A 25,112-nucleotide genomic window follows, 5' to 3' on the forward strand; every position below is an offset into this window, starting at 1 on the left:
ATTACGGAGAGTTTGTTGAGTAGCATACAAAAGCCGAGCATTTCCCTCCGACCTGATTGTGATCCAGGTGCTTTTTGTGCCAATCCTTTCAGAAATTATCAGCACGAATATGTGTTAGATCAGGGCCACACCCAACACTCTCTGATAAGCCAGATAGTTGTGTGCTGCCTTGGGTAGTAGACCAGAAAGGTAAGTTTATACATAGCCAGCAATTCTGAAGGAGACATAAGTACACAGTTGTTAGATACTCCCAGCCTATCTAGTATGCGTATCGTGTCGGATTTGTAGAATAGTCAGAAATCAAATATGTCATTATATATAAACATACCTCCAAAACTCTGAAACACTTAAAAGTGGACCAAACGAAATTAATTATGATAAGAAGTCATTATGGCATTGCCTGTTTCGAGATATTCTTGGTACTGTAGATATAACCAGGTTCAAACGCACTCTCGTCAAGGTATCCGACAGCTGTACAGTTTAGAAGTGCTTCCCACACAAACCGGTACATTGCAGAAAAGGTAATATGAATCACACTAACGTTTCTGTGTATTTGCAGATGGTTGTTTTGCAAGTATTCTTCTATGCCATATTCCTCCATATCACGTCTGCGGAACGATGCGCATGCGCCACCGGAAATGTTCATATGCGTGACGGCGCTGGCGTCACCCACAACGTTGTGGGCACGATGACGCCAGGTGAGTGTGTCAGCTACAAGGGGGACAAGATTCCCGTCGGCAGCATGCAGTGGGCTCACGTCGAATATAATGGAAACGTACGTTAATTTTGATGACCCATTTGGAATATATACAAGTGGGCAAAGGTAGTTCCAGCTACGTGATTCCTCGTGCAGAGTTACGTCACTTATCAGTGCCAGGTTTCGTGGATGCGCATCCAGGATTCTTCCTGCTTATGGTCCTTGGTTTTCAGCACCACATACCCGTGCTCGCGGCTTTCACCGCTGGTCTGGCAGCTTCACCAGAGGGGTATACGTTTACGGCCTGAGTCACTTTGGGTTATTTTCCTACTGGCACTCGATAAACTCAGTCACTCACTGCAGTTCTGTACTGCCGTACAGGTAATCATAATTATACCAACATCGGTATACTGTCTTCCCATGTTGGGAAACGAAAGCAAGCAGCTTCATCAAGTGTATAGTGTTGTGACAGCAAGTACATGCACATGGCTTTATATCAGGCTAAACACATCGCTGCATTTCTAAGTGTCATTTGATGAAAGGAAATAGTTCCCATATTTCATTCAACTATTTCAAACAGACAAAAACCAAAATACTTGATGTTCATGGCCATGTGACCAAAACTTCACATAACTCGTGTTTCAGGACGCCTATGTAGCTGTCAGTTGGCTCAAGTTCCAGGACTGCACGAGTACGTTCATTCATTCGTGTAAACATTCTTCCTGGAGACTATGGGGGGTATATATGTATGTTTGTTTAACGCCGCACTGAGCAATATACCAGCTATATGACTGCGATGATTGACATCATGAGCATCGATCCACGCAATTAGAATACAATGACGTTCATCAACCAAGTCAGCGAGCCTGACCACCCGATCCCGTTAGTCGCCTCTTGCAACAAGCATAGTCGCCTTTTACGGCAAGCATGGGTTGCTGAGATCCTATTCTACCCGGATCTTCACGGGTCAGCTGGTGCATACATAACTGCCAAGAATTGACATTGCCACTGTTAGCCATGGGACGGCTGGTGGCACTAATACTGGGCTCCACACACTGCATCCATGTGATAAATCAAAACCCGGACGTCGGTGTGACGAGCGCACACTTTATTCACTAGACTACCACTACAGTACCGCCCCGAGGGTCAAAGATGGCCCCGGTAAAAGGTGGTACACATTATTTTGATTATTGTAGATACTGTATGCCTATACACAACACAGTTAAACATTGGCTATTTGTGTTTGCATGTACGTGTCCCTTTGTGTCCTACACGACTATCCTTTTCAGTTCCACATGTTTCAAGTCAGTGCGCATGCGCCACCGGAAGCGTACATGTACGAAGTGGAGCCGGAACTAGTCACGGTGTCATCGGGACCTTGACCCCGAATACCTGCTATGCCTTCAAAGGCAAAACAACTCATGTGGGTGGATTAAACTGGGCCAATATTGACTACAACGGGAAGGTTGGTTTTGTTTTTTTCATCATTCCTGTCTTGTCATTGATATTTATAATTTATGACTTTGTTCATCCATCGTGTAAAAAAAACCTGTGAGGTGAAATGTACATGAGAGATTACGAAGTTGTAATTGATAAAACCATGTATAAAACAATGGCTACAAAACGTAAAAAAACTCCACTCCAAACATTGACATGAATCAGTGTAATATCTTCCTCACACTATTGACAATGCCAACTTAATGTCTAGGATGGCTGGGTGGCGGATAGCTGGCTGGCCATTGGGAGTTGCGCAGGTACATGTACACCGCATCATTCAATATTGTCATTAATGGCCATTTTATACCACGTCGATAGCGTTAATAGGTGTAATATAATGAGAGAGATGGGCCGCGCCGTTGTGTGTTAACTGCAGTAAGTGTTTCAAAACCGACATTGTTGTTTATTTTTATTTGATAACAAATTCTGTCTGTTTTAGCTATAATCACGGTAATGCTAATTGTCAGGGCATTATCATTAGAAATGTATACGCACGGACGGAAAACATAGAGAAACATCGATACTTACAACTCCAATAAATCCCAACGTTATAGTCCCGTCATTACCCGCATCGGCAATGTGGTCTAATATCGGAATTCTGTTTGTCTCGAACTATATCTCCATATATGTTCGATGGTCCCCATAACTTCGAGTTAATTGGGTTTAAATCAACAACAAATCCCTCTAGTCTGAGAGCACTAACTACCCCAAATAATCGCTTCATTACATTACAGCATATATGTCGAATTTGTTTTCATCTGAGTTGAATATATAATTCATCTTTTCTCTGAAAGTGGCATTAATCGTACCGCTCCTTAATAAGGAAACCACGGAACGACTTCGACCTCCATTCAGCAACTACCCGGATGTCCCCACATAGTGTCACGGGCTGAGTGGGGCGCTAGAGCCCCGAAGGTGCATATCGGTAATCTACCAGCCACGCCCCAGAACGTGTATATTCACCACGGGGCCTCCACCAGTTGCCATGATGAGTCGACCTGCAAGTCCATTATGAGGTCCTATCAGAACTACCACATGGATGGACATGGTGGGGTCACTTATCCTGTTGTCAATTTAAAGTTGCTTCACTAAGACGTGTCATAATCCTATGATCGTGGGTTCATAATATTAGCCAATAATCCCACAGAATTATATATAAGGCTTTTCCACACTACACCCATGTTTGTGTGTTTTACCAAAGTTGTAACCGTCTGAGATCGCCATCACTTTAGGTATTTCCTCCCACATTAAATTTGAATTGACATAGAACTGACATATGTTCAACGCGGCGTGAAACTCTACTCACTCACTCATTCACTCAAACTCACTCCTCGGGCAAAATGCCATTTCCAGTATAACCGCCGAATCTGTATCATATAGACATCATGTTTGACAACTCAATCAGTTTTCCGCTTTGTTCCGTGTGTGGTCACTATAGGTGTACAGTTGAATCTATGTTAAAGGGTGTGGTTTTCGGGGAATATAATAAGGCGAACATTTGTAAACAGTTGTAATCCAAGACTTTAACGATGAAAAGGGACAATGATATCTTACCATACAGGCTGGGACGATATCGGCTACACTTTCGTCATCGGTGAAGACGGAAATGTGTATGAATCTCGAGGCTGGGACAAGATTGGAACCCACACCCTGAACCACAACTACGACGGCCTAGGTGAGGCATTTCCCAGTTAAACAGTACTTACAACCTTAGCTCTTTCAATAGCGGCGTTAAGAAACAAGCAAACAAACAATAGCAGATGATGGCATCTCTGAAGTACATAGGGTACGGGGCAATGGAGAGTATACACCCATGTTTAATGATGACATCTCTGAAGTATATAGAGTACGGGGCAATGGAGAGTATACACCCATGTTTGATGATGGCATCTCTGAAGTATATAGAGTACGGGGCAATGGAGAGTATACACCCATGTTTGATGATGACATCTCTGAAGTATATAGAGTACGGGGCAATGGAGAGTATACACCCATGTTTGATGATGGCATCTCTGAAGTATATAGAGTACGGGGCAATGGAGAGTATACACCCATGTTTAATGATGGCATCTCTGAAGTATATAGAGTACGGGGCAATGGAGAGTATACACCCATGTTTAATGATGACATCTCTGAAGTATATAGAGTACGGGGCAATGGAGAGTATACACCCATGTTTGATGATGACATCTCTGAAGTATATAGAGTACGGGGCAATGGAGAGTATACACCCATGTTTGATGATGGCATCTCTGAAGTATATAGAGTACGGGGCAATGGAGAGTATACACCCATGTTTGATGATGGCATCTCTGAAGTATATAGAGTACGGGGCAATGGAGAGTATACACCCATGTTTGATGATGACATCTCTGAAGTATATAGAGTACGGGGCAATGGAGAGTATACACCCATGTTTGATGATGGCATCTCTGAAGTATATAGAGTACGGGGCAATGGAGAGTATACACCCATGTTTGATGATGGCATCTCTGAAGTATATAGAGTACGGGGCAATGGAGAGTATACACCCATGTTTAATGATGGCATCTCTGAAGTATATAGAGTACGGGGCAATGGAGAGTATACACCCATGTTTAATGATGGCATCTCTGAAGTATATAGAGTACGGGGCAATGGAGAGTATACACCCATGTTTGATGATGGCATCTCTGAAGTATATAGAGTACGGGGCAATGGAGAGTATACACCCATGTTTGATGATGACATCTCTGAAGTATATAGAGTACGGGGCAATGGAGAGTATACACCCATGTTTAATGATGGCATCTCTGAAGTATATAGAGTACGTGGCAATGGAGAGTATACACCCATGTTTGATGATGGCATCTCTGAAGTATATAGAGTACGGGGCAATGGAGAGTATACACCCATGTTTAATGATGGCATCTCTGAAGTACATCGAGTACGGGGCAATGGAGAGTATACACCCATGTTTGATGATGACATCTCTGAAGTATATAGAGTACGGGGCAATGGAGAGTATACACCCATGTTTAATGATGGCATCTCTGAAGTATATAGAGTACGGGGCAATGGAGAGTATACACCCATGTTTGATGATGGCATCTCTGAAGTATATAGAGTACGGGGCAATGGAGAGTATACACCCATGTTTAATGATGGCATCTCTGAAGTATATAGAGTACGGGGCAATGGAGAGTATACACCCATGTTTGATGATGGCATCTCTGAAGTATATAGAGTACCGGGCAATGGAGAGTATACACCCCTGTTTAATGATGGCATCTCTGAAGTATATAGAGTACGGGGCAATGGAGAGTATACACCCATGTTTAATGATGGCATCTCTGAAGTATATAGAGTACGGGGCAATGGAGAGTATACACCCATGTTTAATGATGGCATCTCTGAAGTATATAGAGTACCGGGCAATGGAGAGTATACACCCATGTTTGATGATGACATCTCTGAAGTATATAGAGTACGGGGCAATGGAGAGTATACACCCATGTTTAATGATGACATCTCTGAAGTATATAGAGTACGGGGCAATGGAGAGTATACACCCATGTTTGATGATGACATCTCTGAAGTACATAGAGTACGGGGCAATGGAGAGTATACACCCATGTTTAATGATGGCATCTCTGAAGTATATAGAGTACGGGGCAATGGAGAGTATACACCCATGTTTGATGATGACATCTCTGAAGTACATAGAGTACGGGGCAATGGAGAGTATACACCCATGTTTGATGATGACATCTCTGAAGTATATAGAGTACGGGGCAATGGAGAGTATACACCCATGTTTAATGATGGCATCTCTGAAGTATATAGAGTACGGGGCAATGGAGAGTATACACCCATGTTTGATGATGACATCTCTGAAGTATATAGAGTACGGGGCAATGGAGAGTATACACCCATGTTTAATGATGGCATCTCTGAAGTATATAGAGTACGGGGCAATGGAGAGTATACACCCATGTTTGATGATGGCATCTCTGAAGTATATAGAGTACGGGGCAATGGAGAGTATACACCCATGTTTAATGATGGCATCTCTGAAGTATATAGAGTACGGGGCAATGGAGAGTATACACCCATGTTTAATGATGGCATCTCTGAAGTATATAGAGTACCGGGCAATGGAGAGTATACACCCATGTTTGATGATGACATCTCTGAAGTATATAGAGTACGGGGCAATGGAGAGTATACACCCATGTTTAATGATGACATCTCTGAAGTATATAGAGTACGGGGCAATGGAGAGTATACACCCATGTTTGATGATGACATCTCTGAAGTACATAGAGTACGGGGCAATGGAGAGTATACACCCATGTTTAATGATGGCATCTCTGAAGTATATAGAGTACGGGGCAATGGAGAGTATACACCCATGTTTGATGATGACATCTCTGAAGTATATAGAGTACGGGGCAATGGAGAGTATACACCCATGTTTAATGATGGCATCTCTGAAGTATATAGAGTACGGGGCAATGGAGAGTATACACCCATGTTTGATGATGACATCTCTGAAGTACATAGAGTACGGGGCAATGGAGAGTATACACCCATGTTTGATGATGACATCTCTGAAGTATATAGAGTACGGGGCAATGGAGAGTATACACCCATGTTTAATGATGGCATCTCTGAAGTATATAGAGTACGGGGCAATGGAGAGTATACACCCATGTTTGATGATGACATCTCTGTAGTATATAGAGTACGGGGCAATGGAGAGTATACACCCATGTTTAATGATGGCATCTCTGAAGTATATAGAGTACGGGGCAATGGAGAGTATACACCCATGTTTGATGATGGCATCTCTGAAGTATATAGAGTACGGGGCAATGGAGAGTATACACCCATGTTTAATGATGGCATCTCTGAAATACATAGAGTACGTGGCAATGGAGAGTATACACCCATGTTTGATGATGGCATCTCTGAAGTATATAGAGTACCGGGCAATGGAGAGTATACACCCATGTTTAATGATGACATCTCTGAAGTATATAGAGTACGGGGCAATGGAGAGTATACACCCATGTTTAATGATGACATCTCTGAAGTATATAGAGTACGGGGCAATGGAGAGTATACACCCATGTTTGATGATGACATCTCTGAAGTATATAGAGTACGGGGCAATGGAGAGTATACACCCATGTTTAATGATGACATCTCTGAAGTATATAGAGTACGGGGCAATGGAGAGTATACACCCATGTTTGATGATGGCATCTCTGAAGTATATAGAGTACGGGGCAATGGAGAGTATACACCCATGTTTAATGATGGCATCTCTGAAATACATAGAGTACGTGGCAATGGAGAGTATACACCCATGTTTGATGATGGCATCTCTGAAGTATATAGAGTACCGGGCAATGGAGAGTATACACCCATGTTTAATGATGACATCTCTGAAGTATATAGAGTACGGGGCAATGGAGAGTATACACCCATGTTTGATGATGACATCTCTGAAGTATATAGAGTACGGGGCAATGGAGAGTATACACCCATGTTTAATGATGGCATCTCTGAAGTATATAGAGTACGGGGCAATGGAGAGTATACACCCATGTTTGATGATGACATCTCTGAAGTACATAGAGTACGGGGCAATGGAGAGTATACACCCATGTTTGATGATGACATCTCTGAAGTATATAGAGTACGGGGCAATGGAGAGTATACACCCATGTTTAATGATGGCATCTCTGAAGTATATAGAGTACGGGGCAATGGAGAGTATACACCCATGTTTGATGATGACATCTCTGAAGTATATAGAGTACGGGGCAATGGAGAGTATACACCCATGTTTAATGATGGCATCTCTGAAGTATATAGAGTACGGGGCAATGGAGAGTATACACCCATGTTTGATGATGGCATCTCTGAAGTATATAGAGTACGGGGCAATGGAGAGTATACACCCATGTTTGATGATGACATCTCTGAAGTATATAGAGTACGGGGCAATGGAGAGTATACACCCATGTTTAATGATGGCATCTCTGAAGTATATAGAGTACGGGGCAATGGAGAGTATACACCCATGTTTGATGATGGCATCTCTGAAGTATATAGAGTACCGGGCAATGGAGAGTATACACCCCTGTTTAATGATGGCATCTCTGAAGTATATAGAGTACGGGGCAATGGAGAGTATACACCCATGTTTAATGATGGCATCTCTGAAGTATATAGAGTACGGGGCAATGGAGAGTATACACCCATGTTTAATGATGGCATCTCTGAAGTATATAGAGTACCGGGCAATGGAGAGTATACACCCATGTTTGATGATGACATCTCTGAAGTATATAGAGTACGGGGCAATGGAGAGTATACACCCATGTTTAATGATGACATCTCTGAAGTATATAGAGTACGGGGCAATGGAGAGTATACACCCATGTTTGATGATGACATCTCTGAAGTACATAGAGTACGGGGCAATGGAGAGTATACACCCATGTTTAATGATGGCATCTCTGAAGTATATAGAGTACGGGGCAATGGAGAGTATACACCCATGTTTGATGATGACATCTCTGAAGTATATAGAGTACGGGGCAATGGAGAGTATACACCCATGTTTAATGATGGCATCTCTGAAGTATATAGAGTACGGGGCAATGGAGAGTATACACCCATGTTTGATGATGACATCTCTGAAGTACATAGAGTACGGGGCAATGGAGAGTATACACCCATGTTTGATGATGACATCTCTGAAGTATATAGAGTACGGGGCAATGGAGAGTATACACCCATGTTTAATGATGGCATCTCTGAAGTATATAGAGTACGGGGCAATGGAGAGTATACACCCATGTTTGATGATGACATCTCTGAAGTATATAGAGTACGGGGCAATGGAGAGTATACACCCATGTTTAATGATGGCATCTCTGAAGTATATAGAGTACGGGGCAATGGAGAGTATACACCCATGTTTGATGATGGCATCTCTGAAGTATATAGAGTACGGGGCAATGGAGAGTATACACCCATGTTTAATGATGGCATCTCTGAAATACATAGAGTACGTGGCAATGGAGAGTATACACCCATGTTTAATGATGGCATCTCTGAAGTATATAGAGTACCGGGCAATGGAGAGTATACACCCATGTTTGATGATGACATCTCTGAAGTATATAGAGTACGGGGCAATGGAGAGTATACACCCATGTTTAATGATGACATCTCTGAAGTATATAGAGTACGGGGCAATGGAGAGTATACACCCATGTTTGATGATGACATCTCTGAAGTACATACAGTACGGGGCAATGGAGAGTATACACCCATGTTTAATGATGGCATCTCTGAAGTATATAGAGTACGGGGCAATGGAGAGTATACACCCATGTTTGATGATGACATCTCTGAAGTATATAGAGTACGGGGCAATGGAGAGTATACACCCATGTTTAATGATGGCATCTCTGAAGTATATAGAGTACGGGGCAATGGAGAGTATACACCCATGTTTGATGATGACATCTCTGAAGTACATAGAGTACGGGGCAATGGAGAGTATACACCCATGTTTGATGATGACATCTCTGAAGTATATAGAGTACGGGGCAATGGAGAGTATACACCCATGTTTAATGATGGCATCTCTGAAGTATATAGAGTACGGGGCAATGGAGAGTATACACCCATGTTTGATGATGACATCTCTGAAGTATATAGAGTACGGGGCAATGGAGAGTATACACCCATGTTTAATGATGGCATCTCTGAAGTATATAGAGTACGGGGCAATGGAGAGTATACACCCATGTTTGATGATGGCATCTCTGAAGTATATAGAGTACGGGGCAATGGAGAGTATACACCCATGTTTAATGATGGCATCTCTGAAATACATAGAGTACGTGGCAATGGAGAGTATACACCCATGTTTGATGATGGCATCTCTGAAGTATATAGAGTACCGGGCAATGGAGAGTATACACCCATGTTTAATGATGACATCTCTGAAGTATATAGAGTACGGGGCAATGGAGAGTATACACCCATGTTTAATGATGACATCTCTGAAGTATATAGAGTACGGGGCAATGGAGAGTATACACCCATGTTTGATGATGACATCTCTGAAGTATATAGAGTACGGGGCAATGGAGAGTATACACCCATGTTTAATGATGGCATCTCTGAAGTACATAGAGTACGGGGCAATGGAGAGTATACACCCATGTTTGATGATGGCGAAACACAAAAACAAGAAATGGTTACCCGACGTTGATGGTATCACAGTTATTGACCTTAAGTTTGCAGTGTTTCGGTGACTGTTTACAACATAGTATCATTTTGATAACGTTTGTAATTTTGGGGTAAAATTCAATTTTCAAGTGTATGCTGTCTTTTGTCACACCCGATATTACGTGAGAATGCACTATCCGGATCGTGTGCATTGTTCCATTGTTTTGAATTTTAATTGAGTGGAAAAGAAAGAAGCATGTAGTACTTGCTGCGCATATATACTTGTTATTACAAAGTAATCAGGAAGTCTCGCTCACACGACGTTAACATGTTGATAAAGTGTGTTAAAAACAAGATAATGTTCAAGTTTAGGATAGCAGGCATTAATATTATTATATACCTTATTATGCTATACCCCATCAGCTATTCCCCTCATCAGCCGTTACTTTCAGGGTTCTGTGTAATTGGAGATTTCACTGATCACATTCCAAATGCGGATGCGCTCAACGCTTTAAAGCAGCTAATCAAGTGCGGCGTAGACAACGGCAAAATCCGCACCGACTATGTGATCTACGGCCACCGTGACGTCAGACAAACAGCCTGCCCTGGTCAGAAGTTTTATGACCTCATTCAGACCTGGCCGCATTACAAGTCTCCTCACTGATGTGTGTGCGAATAAAGTCAGTGATAAAACCTCAGCACATGAAGCTGATGGCTTCCTTGTGTTATTAGTTAAAGCTAAAACGCATCTAAGTTTTCGAATTTTATTAATGTACGCCACTAGGGTGACTGTTAATAATAAAGCGTCACAACGTTTGGTGTTGAGTGAAATTGTTGTACATGATTGTTATCGTAAAAAGTATAATAGTTAGCATAATGATCGCACTCCGTTGGACTTCTTGCTTGCCTCAGGGCCAGAACCCGTAAAAATAAAGGAATTGTCTTTTCCTGGTCGAAAGTAGGATTATAATTCATTGAATAGTTTCTTTCCTGAAATAGTTGATTATCGAAGAAGATCGAGCGTCGATTCGTGGTGTCCAAGTCTACTGCATTGAAGCAGTCTCACATACATGGATGCGGTCGCTAGGTATGAGAAACACATTGGGCAAGTCTCTTTGCACTTTCTTCAATTTTATAAATGTTTGTAAATAAGTTGAATCAGAATTATTGATACACGTCGTTTCCTTCTACACTTTTGGGTTTTATGAACAATATTGATATAAATTTACTTGGTAAGTGTATACATAAGGGGTGGCCGAATCGTTCGGAGCCTAACTATTGAGGAATGCGTTGATAGAGTTGGGTTTTTTACACACATACCAATTTATTTTACATCTGATTCAGCATTGTGACTTTAATGGGGAAAAAAACAGATGAGGATTATTTATTTACCACTGCACCTGTTTATAAATGTTTTGCAGATAGTAAGACATTTTCAGTATAAAATTTATGCCATATTGTGCCAACATTTATTTAAAATTGGAAAAAAGTAATGACAGCTGTAGTTAATACAATTGTGAGATGGGTTTCACACAGTGTATCCATGTGTGGAAATGAAGCCGGGTCTTCGGCGTGGGGAAAGGGGAAAGGGGAAAGGGGAAAGGATGACAGGCAAGCAAGGGGAGGGGGCCAAATCAAAATCACTAAAAGTTTTCAAAGAATAGTAATACGTAGAGATTTACAGAAGTTTTATTTGAGACAAGTTTGTGTCTTTGAGAAAATTGCAAAAAATCAGATAGAGCACATTCATCAAAAGTCACATACTGTAAAGTCAATATGGTGTCATTGCTTCAAGGAACAATAGTGCATTGCCGAAAAAGGCTACTAAACTATGCAATTATAAATACTAATAAAACAGTGCCTTATTATGAGGTTGACAGCTATATGAGGCAGCGTGGTTATGACATAGTGCGTTCACTGCCATATCATTGTGATATTGTCAAAGGTGATGTCGGTAAAGTACACTGACACTACGTTCAAACGGAGTGGTCATGATGTAAGGTGTGAAGGATCGCTTGGCTAGGTGAGTGTTGCAACCTGGGATAGAGATGTGTGGAAACAGTAGACATTTATAGTAACATGGAGCTGGCCTACTGATCAAGGAATGGCCTGGCCAAGTCAGCATTGTCATATCTGTAGATTCAGCCAGTAGTGATTCACAGTATGAATTTAATTATTTATGTTTTGAGATGATCCTTTTTGGCGCTCGCTATTCTGTCAGTTACTGTGCACTCAACACTTATACAACCTTATCACAACGTATAGCGCGATATACACAACCATCCTGCAGATGACAAGGATATTGTCATTCAGGAATTCCTCCCCAAGTTAAAAATAATTACAGTTCGGAGAGCAAGCCTGTTCTAACCACTCCAACATCAACAATTTTGTAGTCAGGAAGGGTCAGTGTCCATGCTGCGACCTATCTGAAGATAATGTAACGTCTATATTGACAATCATGTCGTGTGATATCTCAATATCTGCCTGAATGATTTAGGGGCTTATACAGAATTCCACAATTAATGTAGGTATATATGAATGTATGAAAATTTAGTAAATGTTATCCCTCCCCCCATCCTGTTAAAAAAATATATATATAATTACCAATTAAAACCATTTACTATGACAACACTAAAATTATTGTAACCAAATTGTTTTATTTCAACACATGAACCGTTTAAGCATCTTACATATATGAGCTTGAAAAAATTGTTTTATCCAATATGGCCCCCAAGATGGCCGCCAAAACAGGAAAATGATAATAGTTCATCTTCACTTCGGAATGTATGAGAAGTTTAAATGTCAAAATTTAGGTTTCGACCGGCAATTCTATCTATCATGTTAATATCGCCGATGTTATATACTATAACTGCTGATCATATTGACTTACTTTGAAGTGTCAATGTAAAGCACTTATCTGCAATTGCTTTAATATTATCAGTAACTCAGTAACAAATCCGTTCTTTTTCTCCAATGCAGAAACTTGCATCTAGTCACTGCCGTTGTCACTCAAGCCTCCAGGTTCACCATCATGTGCAGAGTTTTGGCAGCCAGAGCTGGGCCGTGTTCTGTACGTGGCAGTCCAGCCAGGAGGCAAGGACTCTTTCTGTAGACGACATATGACCTGTCACTGCAGATTATGTGTTGCTTGAAAGCATCTTCTGTAGGTGGGAGCATTGTAGCTGCCTTGTCAGTGTTGGAAGCCTTGACATAGCCTAGGCCGTCCAGGGTGACTGGTGTCTTTTACTTGTAGAGCAGGAGTTTAGGGACACTTCTTGGGGGCTCAATCCAAACTGACCAGTTCTTCAACATTTCAATATGTGTCAGCAATATGGAGAAAGTTGTCTTCTAACCAGACATCTCCCTAAGAATACCACGTATTGTTTCACAATGTTCTTCTAGATCACAATTACCAGCATGCAACTGCTTTTCACGTACAAATATATTACAGAGAATAACCACTCTCGATTATCTCAGCTCTTACAATTTCGCCATTGAAGCTTCTGTCCCAAACAGTGTATCATTAAGTGAGAGCAAATAATTTGCATAAGATCTTATCCTTATCATTATCTCAGCAAATAATTAGACATCTAATATTATCTTTGTATATACATTAGTAGTTGGCACTCTCGCCCCCATTAATCTGTTGATTTAAAACACCCAAACACTTTGTTCCTTTTGGGACTGAAACATTAATCCAAGGCACGTTTAGAGGATAAGTATGTTAAGCACCTGTATTATACCTAAACACATATTTACAGTCTCTAAATGTTTAACATATGGACGCGACCCTTAAAATTCAGTATTGCAGCAGATAACCGAATAACATTGTTTATTTATTATAGAATATACTAGATTTGAAGGTGATAGGAATCATTATGAAGTTAATGTAAATCTGAAGGGTGTTTTATTACATATAAGTGATTGATTCTGTTCATGTGTGTATGTGTAGAACGCAAAACACTCATAGTATTGATACCGGGAACATGTACCTTTGCGAGCAATGTCAACCAAAAATACACACACTACAAGGGTAACATATAAACTGACGCCCAAAAGAAACTTTACCAGAGTTTGAAATCACTCTTGCTCAAAAACAACAAAACATACATGCCTGAAGTAAAGTGTATTGAGAAGATCAATATATCAACATAATCAACACTGAAAATGACAATCATACCGCGACCGAGAATGACGTCAGAGCCCCCCAAAGTCGGGTGTGGTACAAAACTCGAGCTTTCAGAATCATGGACAATAGGCAGAGTACATAAACAATCGTTCACGTTCAATAACAAGTCATTAGTAGCGTGTGTGACCACCAAATGCCTCAATACACGCAAACTCTTCGACGCACAGAAAAAGTCAGTCATCTGATGAGGTCACGTGGGATTTGACGCCATTCTTCTTGGAGGGCCAAGATCAGTTCTTGCCGGTTGGCTGAAAAGTGTGGTCGTTGTCGAACACGACGATCCATCAAGTCCCAGAGGTGTTCTATGGGGGACATGTCGGGTGAGCGTGCAGGCCACGGCAGGACGTTGACGTTGACGTTGTTGGCTGCGAGGAAGTTAGTGACAATTCTGGCTGTATGGGCTCTAGCGTTGTCATGCTGATAAATGACACCACGTGGCTGCTGTTGGAGAAATGGTAGGACAACTGGACGAAGAATGTTATCCATGGAACGCTGAACTGTCAAGTTTCCGTCAACGATGACCAGCGGTGTCCTCTCCTGCCCACAGATCCCTCCCCACACCATGACACTCCCTCCACCATATGGCACGACCTCCTGCACGCAACACGCCGCCGTTCGTTCACCCCTTCGGCGGTAAACACGTTGTCTTCCATCAGCCCTAAACATACAGAATCGACTTTCGTCAGTGAAGACAACCCTCTGCCAGTCACGTCGTTGCCAACGTCGTACAGACCGGGCCCATCTCAATCGCAGACGACGATGTTGCGCTGTCAATAGCTGTCCTCTGTATGGTCTAAAAGCCCTGATTCCACGAGCCCTGAGTCTCCTGGCCACTGTCTGTCGACTAACCCTGTGACCTAAGGCATTTGTCGTCACTGTCAGGAAGCGATTTCGGAGGTGCAAGGTAAGCAAGTACCGGTCATCATAGGGCGTGGTCACTCTGGGTCTGCCTGTTCTTGGCCTGTCAGCGGTCCGCCCTGTCTGTCTGTAACGTTGCATCAAGTTGGTAACGGCAACACGGGAGCAACCGAAGGTTCGTGCAATATGGGCGTGGGTAGCTCCCATCTGTACCATACCCAAGGCTCGTTCACGTTATTCGACTGTGAGTCGTGGCATTTCTTTTGTGGGTTTTTTTATCACTGTGGATGTCTGACTTGCCGTTGCAATCGTTTTATACCCTTACCCGCACGTGCATTTGCAGTTGTCCGTGGTGCACGTGTTTTTCACTTTTTCGCGTGTTATCTCGCAAACATGTAACAGACGATTAACATTTTCTGCATACACTATTGTTGTATTTAGGTTATGTGTATTAGATAGACTTCATCGAAAAAGATTTTATACTTTGTCTGAAATTTATATTTTTAGTTGTTAAAGTTTCTTTTGGACGTCAGTTAATATAATAAAATCGTTCCCATGTAGGGCGAGGAAAACAAAGACTTGAACTATTGAACTATTACTACTGTCATACTGATGATAGTAATAAGTTCATTATAACCTATTTAAACGTTTAAACTAATTTCACCAATACTACTGTCATACTGATGATAGTAATAAGTTCATTATAACCTATTTAAACGTTTAAACTAATTTAACCAATACTAAATCTGACCTTAAGATATAGTGAAAAATCGTCAAATGATGAATGTAACTGGTATATTTATACTTGTAATCTTCTCTGTAACCGATGAGACCAACAAACCCGTAAAGATCTTGTTGTTATAGACACTGACACTAATGCAAGATCTACTAAACCGGGCACTTTAAGTTTATCATTCTTAGTTTATCAAACGTCAACAACAGACAACAGCCAGTCTCGATTATCGGCCGATACAGATTCCATTGGGCGAAACAGCAAAATAGCGGTGAAAATTATCTGAAACCATCACTGAAAATCACTGAAAAAGGTAAGCATGTCCTGTCCTACTGGTACCACCTGCCACTCACACAATTTGCATGAAAAGTAAGTGTTTGTATGTTGCCTTCCACGCGACGGTGGGGCGGTCGAGTAGCCTAGTGGTTAAAGCGTTCGCTCGTCACGCCGAAGACCCGGGTTCGATTCCCGACATGGGTACAATGTGTGAAGCCCATTTCTGGTGTCCCCCGCCGTGATATTGCTGGAATATTGCTAAAAGCGGCGTAAAGCCAAACTCACTCACACTCCACGCGACGGTTGTCTTTCTACAAACCAGAGAATCAAGCTATGGACCAGACAGAAAATTCCGTGACTCGATAATGCATTTACTGTTTTTGTGGAAACTAAAAACCGATATGTTAATTATGAATTACGTCTGCCGTGTACAAGTTCAGAAGTTTGTTTGGAACGCAACATGGCTACATAGCCACACTATTCTTTTATGCCAAGAGTAAATATATTTCTCGGTTATTTCTTGGACATATCCATTTGTTGTTACTTTTGACTACTGTTGAAGGTGAAGTAATACCGAGCTGTACGTGTTTTGTGGTTTAAGTGACTTTCCCTAATGAAGAATCAATATAGTTACAAATATTATCATAAGAGTGCACACCTTGGGTATTGAGACCAATGGCGTATTCATAAATATTCTGATTTAAATGTCAGATTCCGAGGTCAACATACCTTTATCTGTCTTGAGATTGTGTCCACAAAACCGTCTGCTTGTCCATTTGTGAGAGGAAGTAGTTATTCTTTCGGTGTGCAAATTTCATACCAGTTAGGGCAGTATTATATGCATTTGTGGCATATTTTATACTGTTTATGCATTAAAATAATCATAAACCTTATTTAGAATATGGACACTGCCATCTCATCAAAAGACGTGTCGGCTAATGTTTACATATCAAATGGCTGGGTTGATAATACTAATAATACATTGCGGTTCATTTTCCAATAATTGGAAAAGGAAAATAATGAAGCAAAAATGTACCATTTTTGGCTTGCTTTTACTAATAACTCAATTTTTGCGAGGCTATGGTTTAAAAAATAATTATAACTCAAGTCTACTATGAGTAGACTATCTCATAAATGATAAAAAAAGATGGCTCAATGCACACACTACCTTTTTAGGGACTTCATTTGATTTTCTCTATTTTTACAACAGAAATGTGTATTTTGACCCCAAAACAGTATTTGCCACCAAAATATTTGACGACAACCATCATTTTCTAGTCTGCTGGATAAAAAAAAGACATAAAGCACATCTAAGTCTACTATGGGGAGGGGAATGTCGGCCGTTTTGGGGTCTTTATAAGCGAATGTTGTTTGTTTGTGACAACCAAGCCATGGTCGCAATGATCAATAAACAAACAGCAAAACCACCCCGAGTTATGTAGTTACTTAGGCGCCTGATACTTCTCTGTTTACAAAAGAACATCTTGTTCAAAGCAGCGTATGTTCCTACGCATGTAAACGTTATAGCTGATTCACTTCCCCGAGTTCAGTGGTCCTGGTTCAAGGAAGCAGCGCCGCAGGCAAACGAGATACCAGCACACATACCACAGGGCATACAGCAGATCTGACCACAGAGGTGCAACGTCTAGTGCAGTTTTCTCTAGCACTAAACACATGGAACCTGTATGAGTCCGCAATAAAGCCATTCAATGTTTTCCCATCTATTTCAACCTGCCACACACAAGTCCCACCCCGGTAGATCACCTTATGCATTTTATCGCTCATCTCTCCTTAACAGGAAAACCTCCTCGCACGGCAAAGTCGTATACATCGGCATTAGTAACATGGCATCAGCTACATGGTATGCATGACCTACCTTTCCATTTTCTTATTCATAAAGTCTTGATCGCATTTGTCAGACAGAAACGGAATGCCGACTCCCGACTCCTAATTACAATTGACTTGTTGTCTGTTATTATCACATCATTACCGGTAGTTTTTGCTTCAACTTATGAAACATCTCTTTTCACAGCTGCATACCTGCTTACAATTTTTGGATTATTTAGAATCAGCGAGCTGGTGGCAACGTCAGTCAAGGATTTCTCGCATAAGGCGTGCTTTTGTCTGATATTCATGTGGCAGGAGATATGTCACATAACAGTAATTTTAGGAACATCCAAAACGGTTCAGAGCGGCACAGGTGTGCAAATAAAAATAACAGCTATTCCTCACACTAGACTGTGTCCTGTAGGGCAATGCAACAGTTTCTATCCATCAGACCACCACTACACGGTCATTTGTTCGTCCATTTTGATGCACGTCCTTTAACTAGATTCCAATTTCAGGCAATTTTAAGAAAGGCCCTGGCTTTTTCTTTAGGGCAGCTCAATCTTCATTTGTTTTCGTCACACTCCTTTCGCATTGGAGTGGCTACCACAGCAGCAATTAATAGGGTTACTTCATGCAGATCCAGGAATACTGGCGTTCCAAATTAAACTGTTACAACAATTATATCCGCATTCCTCAATTCACTACATAACAGTACACGGAGCATAAACTAAGCGGCGAGTACACTTAAATCGGGCGGCATGGCCCAGTTTAAGACAAAAGTGTGCAGGACATTGTTTATTTCTAAAGTAAAGGTACGGGACTCCAAATGGAGTTCCGGGTAAGTATGTAACTTCACTTTGAGGCGCATATTTTTTTCTTTTCCTTCACAGTCCCTTACACCCCCTCCCCAACTTCATAGACTAAATGTTAGTCTAATATTTTTTTAATTTGAAGTTTACACGATATACGGCTTTTCCATTGGACGAGCGGTCGGTCACATGACCGCGAAAATTGACGTTCATTTAAGGATTGAACGTCAGTTTGGATGGGTTCATTGAAGTGTGAACGATTTAAAAGCGCTGGTTAAACTGTGTGAACCTCCGAGCTTATTTATTTTACTCTGCGATAGAGCTGGTTGTTGTATGGCTGTCAGTGTAAACATGAAGTCACAGGTACTAAATAAAATTGTGCTTAGATCTTGGCCTACATCCTTCGAGGTAAGAAATTGTGATAATTGTTTTTATAAGAATTGACTTTCACTTTGTGTATGAACCTTCACAGAGTGAGGGCCAAACATTGTATGAACGTCGTCGCAAGCTCCGACGTTCATACAGTTTGGCCTTCACTCTATGAAGGTTCATACTCCAAACTCACTCAAAGCGAAGGTCAATTCTTAAATAAACACCATGCCGGTATAGTACGATGCCTGCTAACTTCAGCGGAAGGCAAACTTCTGCCCGCTGTTTCCGCGCGGGGAGTGACAATATCTTTGCTGTGGGTCCTGTCTGCCAAGCACGGTGGAGGGACAACTTGACAACTGTATGCGATTTCTGGTCCGCGGTAGGTCCTTGCTTATCGCCCCCGTCTGCATCATCCACACTCTGCCCATTATATCCCACAAAACATCATTGTTATGTAAATCGTTTCTTCTTAGGTAGTCTGAACATAAACTACTCGTAATTATCCTATGCTCCGAACCCAAAATATTATAAAATATGTATATACATGAACTCTCGTTTTCTTTTAATCCTATCATTTTCAATCACTGGGTGATGAAACAGAGCATAATATCATAATATAATAAATTATAAGCTAATAAATAATGAATTCGTTATCATTATATAAATGTTTGTAAAGTGACATTTTGTAAACTGCCATTTTACATTTTGACTGTAACAGATATAACAACAGATAAAAGCGGCGTAAAACCATACTCACTCATCAGCGAATAGAAGCCTATTTCTGGTGTCCCCCGCCTTGATATGGCTGGAATATTGCTAAAAGCGGCGTAAAACCATACTCAGTCATCAGCGAATAGAAGCCCATTTCTGGTGTCCCCCGCCTTGATATTGCTGGAATATTGCTAAAAGCGGCGTAAAACCATACTCACTCATCAACGAATAGAAGCCCATTTCTGGTGTCCCCCACCGTGATATTGCTGGAATATTGCTAAAAGCAGCGTAAAACCATACTCACTCATCAGCGAATAGAAGCCCATTTCTGGGGTCCCCCGCCTTGATATGTCTGGAATATTGCTAAAAGCGGCGTAAAACCATACTCACTCATCAGCGAATAGAAGCCCATTTCTGGTGTCCCCCGCCTTGATATTGCTGGAATATTGCTAAAAGCGGCGTAAGACCATACTCACTCATCAGCGAATAGAAGCCCATTTCTGGTGTCCCCCACCGTGATATTGCTGGAATATTGCTAAAAGCGGCGTAAAACCATACTCACTCATCAGCGAATAGAAGCCCATTTCTGGTGTCCCCCGCCTTGATATGTCTGGAATATTGCTAAAAGCGGCGTAAAACCATACTCACTCATCAGCGAATAGAAGCCAATTTCTGGTGTCCCCCGCCTTGATATTGCTGGAATATTGCTAAAAGCGGCGTAAAACCATACTCACTCATCAGCGAATAGAAGCCCATTTCTGGTGTCCCCCGCCTTGATATTGCTGGAATATTGCTAAAAGCGGCGTAAAACCATACTCACTCATCAGCGAATAGAAGCCCATTTCTGGTGTCCCCCGCCTTGATATTGCTGGAATATTGCTAAAAGCGGCGTAAAACCATACTCACTCATCAGCGAATAGAAGCCCATTTCTGGTGTCCCCCGCCTTGATATTGCTCGAATATTGCTAAAAGCGGCGTAAAACCATACTCACTCATCAGCGAATAGAAGCCCATTTCTGGTGTCCCCCGCCTTGATATTGCTGGAATATTGCTAAAAGCGGCGTAAAACCATACTCGTTCATCTGCGAATAGAAGCCCATTTCTGGTGTCCCCCGCCTTGATATTGCTGGAATATTGCTAAAAGCAGCGTAAAACCATACTCACTCATCAGCGAATAGAAGCCCATTTCTGGTGTCCCCCGCCTTGATATTGCTGGAATATTGCTAAAAGCGGCGTAAAACCATACTCACTCATCAGCGAATAGAAGCCCATTTCTGGTGTCCCCCGCCTTGATATTGCTGGAATATTGCTAAAAGCGGCGTAAAACCATACTCACTCATCAGCGAATAGAAGCCCATTTCTGGTGTCCCCCGCCTTGATATGTCTGGAATATTGCTAAAAGCGGCGTAAAACCATACTCACTCATCAGCGAATAGAAGCCCAGTTCTGGTGTCCCCCGCCTTGATATGTCTGGAATATTGCTAAAAGCAGCGTAAAACCATACTCACTCATCAGCGAATAGAAGCCCAGTTCTGGTGTCCCCCGCCTTGATATGTCTGGAATATTGCTAAAAGCGGCGTAAAACCATACTCACTCATCAGCGAATAGAAGCCCAGTTCTGGTGTCCCCCGCCTTGATATGGTGTATTTGATTTTTGGCTCAGCAATCGCAACCAATAAGTGATTATTCTCTTATATTGAAAACCTTCACAGAAAATCTCCCAACCTCCCCTCTCGCAGTATTATTCGGGGGTTTGACGTTTAAGACCCAATGCTAATCTACAAAACCTGTCATGAATTATATCAATGGGGATGGGTGGAAACCACATACCTCAGATCCATATAATGAAATTGGCATGATTTTAATATCAAAGATATGAAGCTGTATACTTATAAAAAGTTTTTTAAACATAAAAGATTTACATTGCAATATTTGGATAACTTTCCAAGCTTGTTGCGCATGACGTAGCTGAGGAAAAATTACACCCAGATGTTTATAGCAAGATATAAAACCGCAAAGGTCCACCAGTTCTAAAAACAAAGATTTTACTTTTATTAATGTTAACCTTCAATTTCCATTTGTAACAATGAATAACAAATTTATCTAAACGCTTTTGTAGGCCAACTGGTGTGAAATCAAAAATGACAATATCGTCAGCAAACAGCAATAGAAACAACTCCAATTGGTCCATGGGTAATTCCTGTTTGTCCATCAGAACTCAAAAAGTCTACAATATTATTGATATAAAAAAAAGGAAAAAAAAGAGGTGACATTTGACATCCCTGCCTCAATCCATATTTACATATAAGTATGTATATCCAGCATCCATTGAAATACAAGCTTTAATGTGTTCGTACATATCTTCTGTTAACCTATACAGTCTACGTTTAACCCCACCATGCCAAAGTTTACACAATAAACCATTTCTGTAAACTGAGTCAAATGCAGCCTTCAAATCTAAACTAAGCGGCAAAAGAAAGTATAGGTTGGCAATTTGTAATTTTCCTAAAAACAGCGATAACTAGTGGAAAGTGGGTATTGGGAGTATGACTGCCCAGGAACAGGTACCAAAAAACATCTTACCCGAACGCGCCACCTTTGACGGCGCTCGTACGGTGACAAAAAAAATGTTGAACAGGTTTCCCGCCTATGGCATAAACTGCACGTGCATGTTAGTTGTAAAATGCGTTCGTCTGCAGAGTATAACCACACGTGATGAAAGCACACAAAAGAAATGCCACGACTGTCACAGGAGCAGAGCGAGAGAGCCATCGGTATGGCCGAAATGGGGGCAACACAGGTCCAAATTGCCAGAAGGTTTGGTTGTACACCATTGACAGTAGCCAGGCTGATTCAACGGTACAGGCAGACAGGGACGACACAGGGCAGGCCTAGAACCGGACGATCCCGAGTGACAACACCACTGGAAGACGGTCAGATACGGCTCATTCACCTGCGAAACAGATTCGTATCGGCGACGGCGACGGCAGCAACAGCGTTGGGACATCCCATTAGCCAACGTACAGTACTACGACGACTTCGTGCTGCTGGAATCCGAGCGTATCGTCCTTTCCGAGGAATGGTACTGACTGCTCAACATCGACGCCTAAGACTGCGATGGGCGAGGCAGGTTCGACGCTGGTAAGTGAGAAATTGGCGTCGAGTGATATTTACTGATGAAAGTCTGTTTAACCTGTTTCGAAATGACGGCAGAGATCGAGTTTATCGACGCAGAGGGGAACGTTTGGCTCCGGCGTGTATTCGAGCGGTCCATGCATCCATTTGGCGGGGGAGGTGTCATGGTGTGGGCGGTATTTGTGGCAATCAGAAGACTGATTTGGTGATTATACAGTGAAACCTGAACGCTGTGCAGTACAGGGACCAAGTGTTGCAGCCATGGCCAGTTGTGCTTCCGTTCTTACAAAACCAACAGCAGGGGATATTGTTTCAACACGACAATGCCAGGCCCCATACTGCAAGACTGACTCGGAACTTTCTAAACCAGCAGAACGTTGACGTTTTGCCCTGGCCTGCCAACTCACCCGATATGAATCCTATTGAACATCTGTGGGACCATCTTGACAGACAGATTAGAGCACGCCATCAGCCTCCCGTCATCAGAAGACTGACGTCATCGATGAGGCGGTGCATCACAGCATGCATTGAGGCAGCTGGAGGTCATACACGCTATTGAAGGCAACTGTGTCGACAATGAACTTATATTGTGTCTGACAATTTTTTGAAAATGAAATTTCTTACCCCACCATTATTGACCTTGAGCTTACATTACCTGTGATTGCACAATTTCATTCAAACTGTGGTTGATCAATCATTTGTTACCCCTCCCTAGATTATATTATAATTCCAAACAAAACCTCTTCTTGTTATTTTTTTATCGATCATGGAACTCGACCTATACTTTCTTTTGCCGCCGAGTTTATAAATGCACAACAGAAACGACCACGTTTCTGAGACAAATATTTTTGTATTATAGTATTCGAAATATGTATATCATCTGATGTCTGAAACCCTTTCTGAAAACCCGCCTGTTCCTTTATTATTTTATCCGCAATATCAGCCCATGATGTTAATCTAGAGCAGATAAGTTTTGCAAATATTTTCCTTGCAACTTCCAGTTATGTGATAGGTCTATAGTTTCCCGGATCATTGGAGCGTCCTTTCTTCTAAATAGTCAAGATAACACCATGTGTGAACTGGTCGGGATAAATTCCCGTCCGCAAGACAATTACATTATATAATTTATAATAACATTTCGATATAGGGTGGGGGTATATTTTTGAAAAATTCAATTGGCAAACCACAATATCCAGGTGATTTTCCAGATTCATATCATGGATGTCATAAATGTACATTCATCAACCGAATTATTAATACGTTCCTCGGATAATGAATTTACAAAGTCTATCGTCGATAGTTGTATAGAAATCAATATAGTCATCAATATAACCCATGCCTCCAATCAAAGTCTCAAAGTGACATATCCTGTCCTTGGGTGGGATTCAGTTTATTTTATGGTATGGTGTACACGATAGGAGCAACCATGCAGAACTGTTTACTGTCGTGTCCCCAGAAGGCTACTTTTAATTTATCAACAAACATAATAAATGCATCATCCATATATAAGTCTTGATAATATTTTCGAGCTGATGTGTAATTGTTGTCTGACAAATTTCCTGTTACTGGAATGGAATGCACGAAGCCGTCGACGAGTGATTGCACGTGCGTCCCGACATTCCTGGTCATACCAGTTGCCTCCCCTTAATCTATTGTTGTTCGCACGAGTTGTGAGAATCCTGCCGCAGGGGCTTGCACAATTTGTCATCATGTTTGTAAACGTTGAAGCCGCGTTATCAATGTTTTGCAGAGTCAGTTGGAAAT

At 41.6% G+C, this 25,112-nt stretch overlaps 1 protein-coding gene across 1 annotated transcript; it reads left to right on the forward strand.

The window, feature by feature from the left end:
• The first annotated feature begins 31 nt into the window (after window positions 1-31).
• On the forward strand, window positions 32-11,252 carry LOC124125397 (N-acetylmuramoyl-L-alanine amidase-like). Its single transcript, XM_046488707.2, has 8 exons — window positions 32-189; window positions 560-775; window positions 1,343-1,388; window positions 1,987-2,162; window positions 2,406-2,451; window positions 3,018-3,242; window positions 3,756-3,869; window positions 10,888-11,252. Exons 2-8 carry the CDS (start codon window positions 560-562, stop codon window positions 11,097-11,099), a joined length of 1,035 nt encoding a protein of 344 aa, XP_046344663.1. The 5' UTR covers window positions 32-189; the 3' UTR covers window positions 11,100-11,252.
• Window positions 11,253-25,112: the final 13,860 nt, after the last annotated feature.

This window comes from Haliotis rufescens, unplaced genomic scaffold (genome assembly GCF_023055435.1).
Source record: "Haliotis rufescens isolate VD_foot unplaced genomic scaffold, xgHalRufe1.0.p SCAF_10, whole genome shotgun sequence".
Classification (NCBI taxonomy): Eukaryota; Metazoa; Mollusca; class Gastropoda; order Lepetellida; family Haliotidae; genus Haliotis; species Haliotis rufescens.

Bases quoted from the DNA above. Each gene is read 5' to 3' on its own strand.
- LOC124125397 (XM_046488707.2), top strand. From the start codon at position 560: ATGGTTGTTTTGCAAGTATTCTTCTATGCCATATTCCTCCATATCACG. The intron at 776-1,342 runs GTACGTTAATTT...CTCGTGTTTCAG, and splicing joins ACGTCGAATATAATGGAAAC to GACGCCTATGTAGCTGTCAG. The intron at 2,452-3,017 runs GTACATGTACAC...CTCCTTAATAAG, and splicing joins GGCCATTGGGAGTTGCGCAG to GAAACCACGGAACGACTTCG.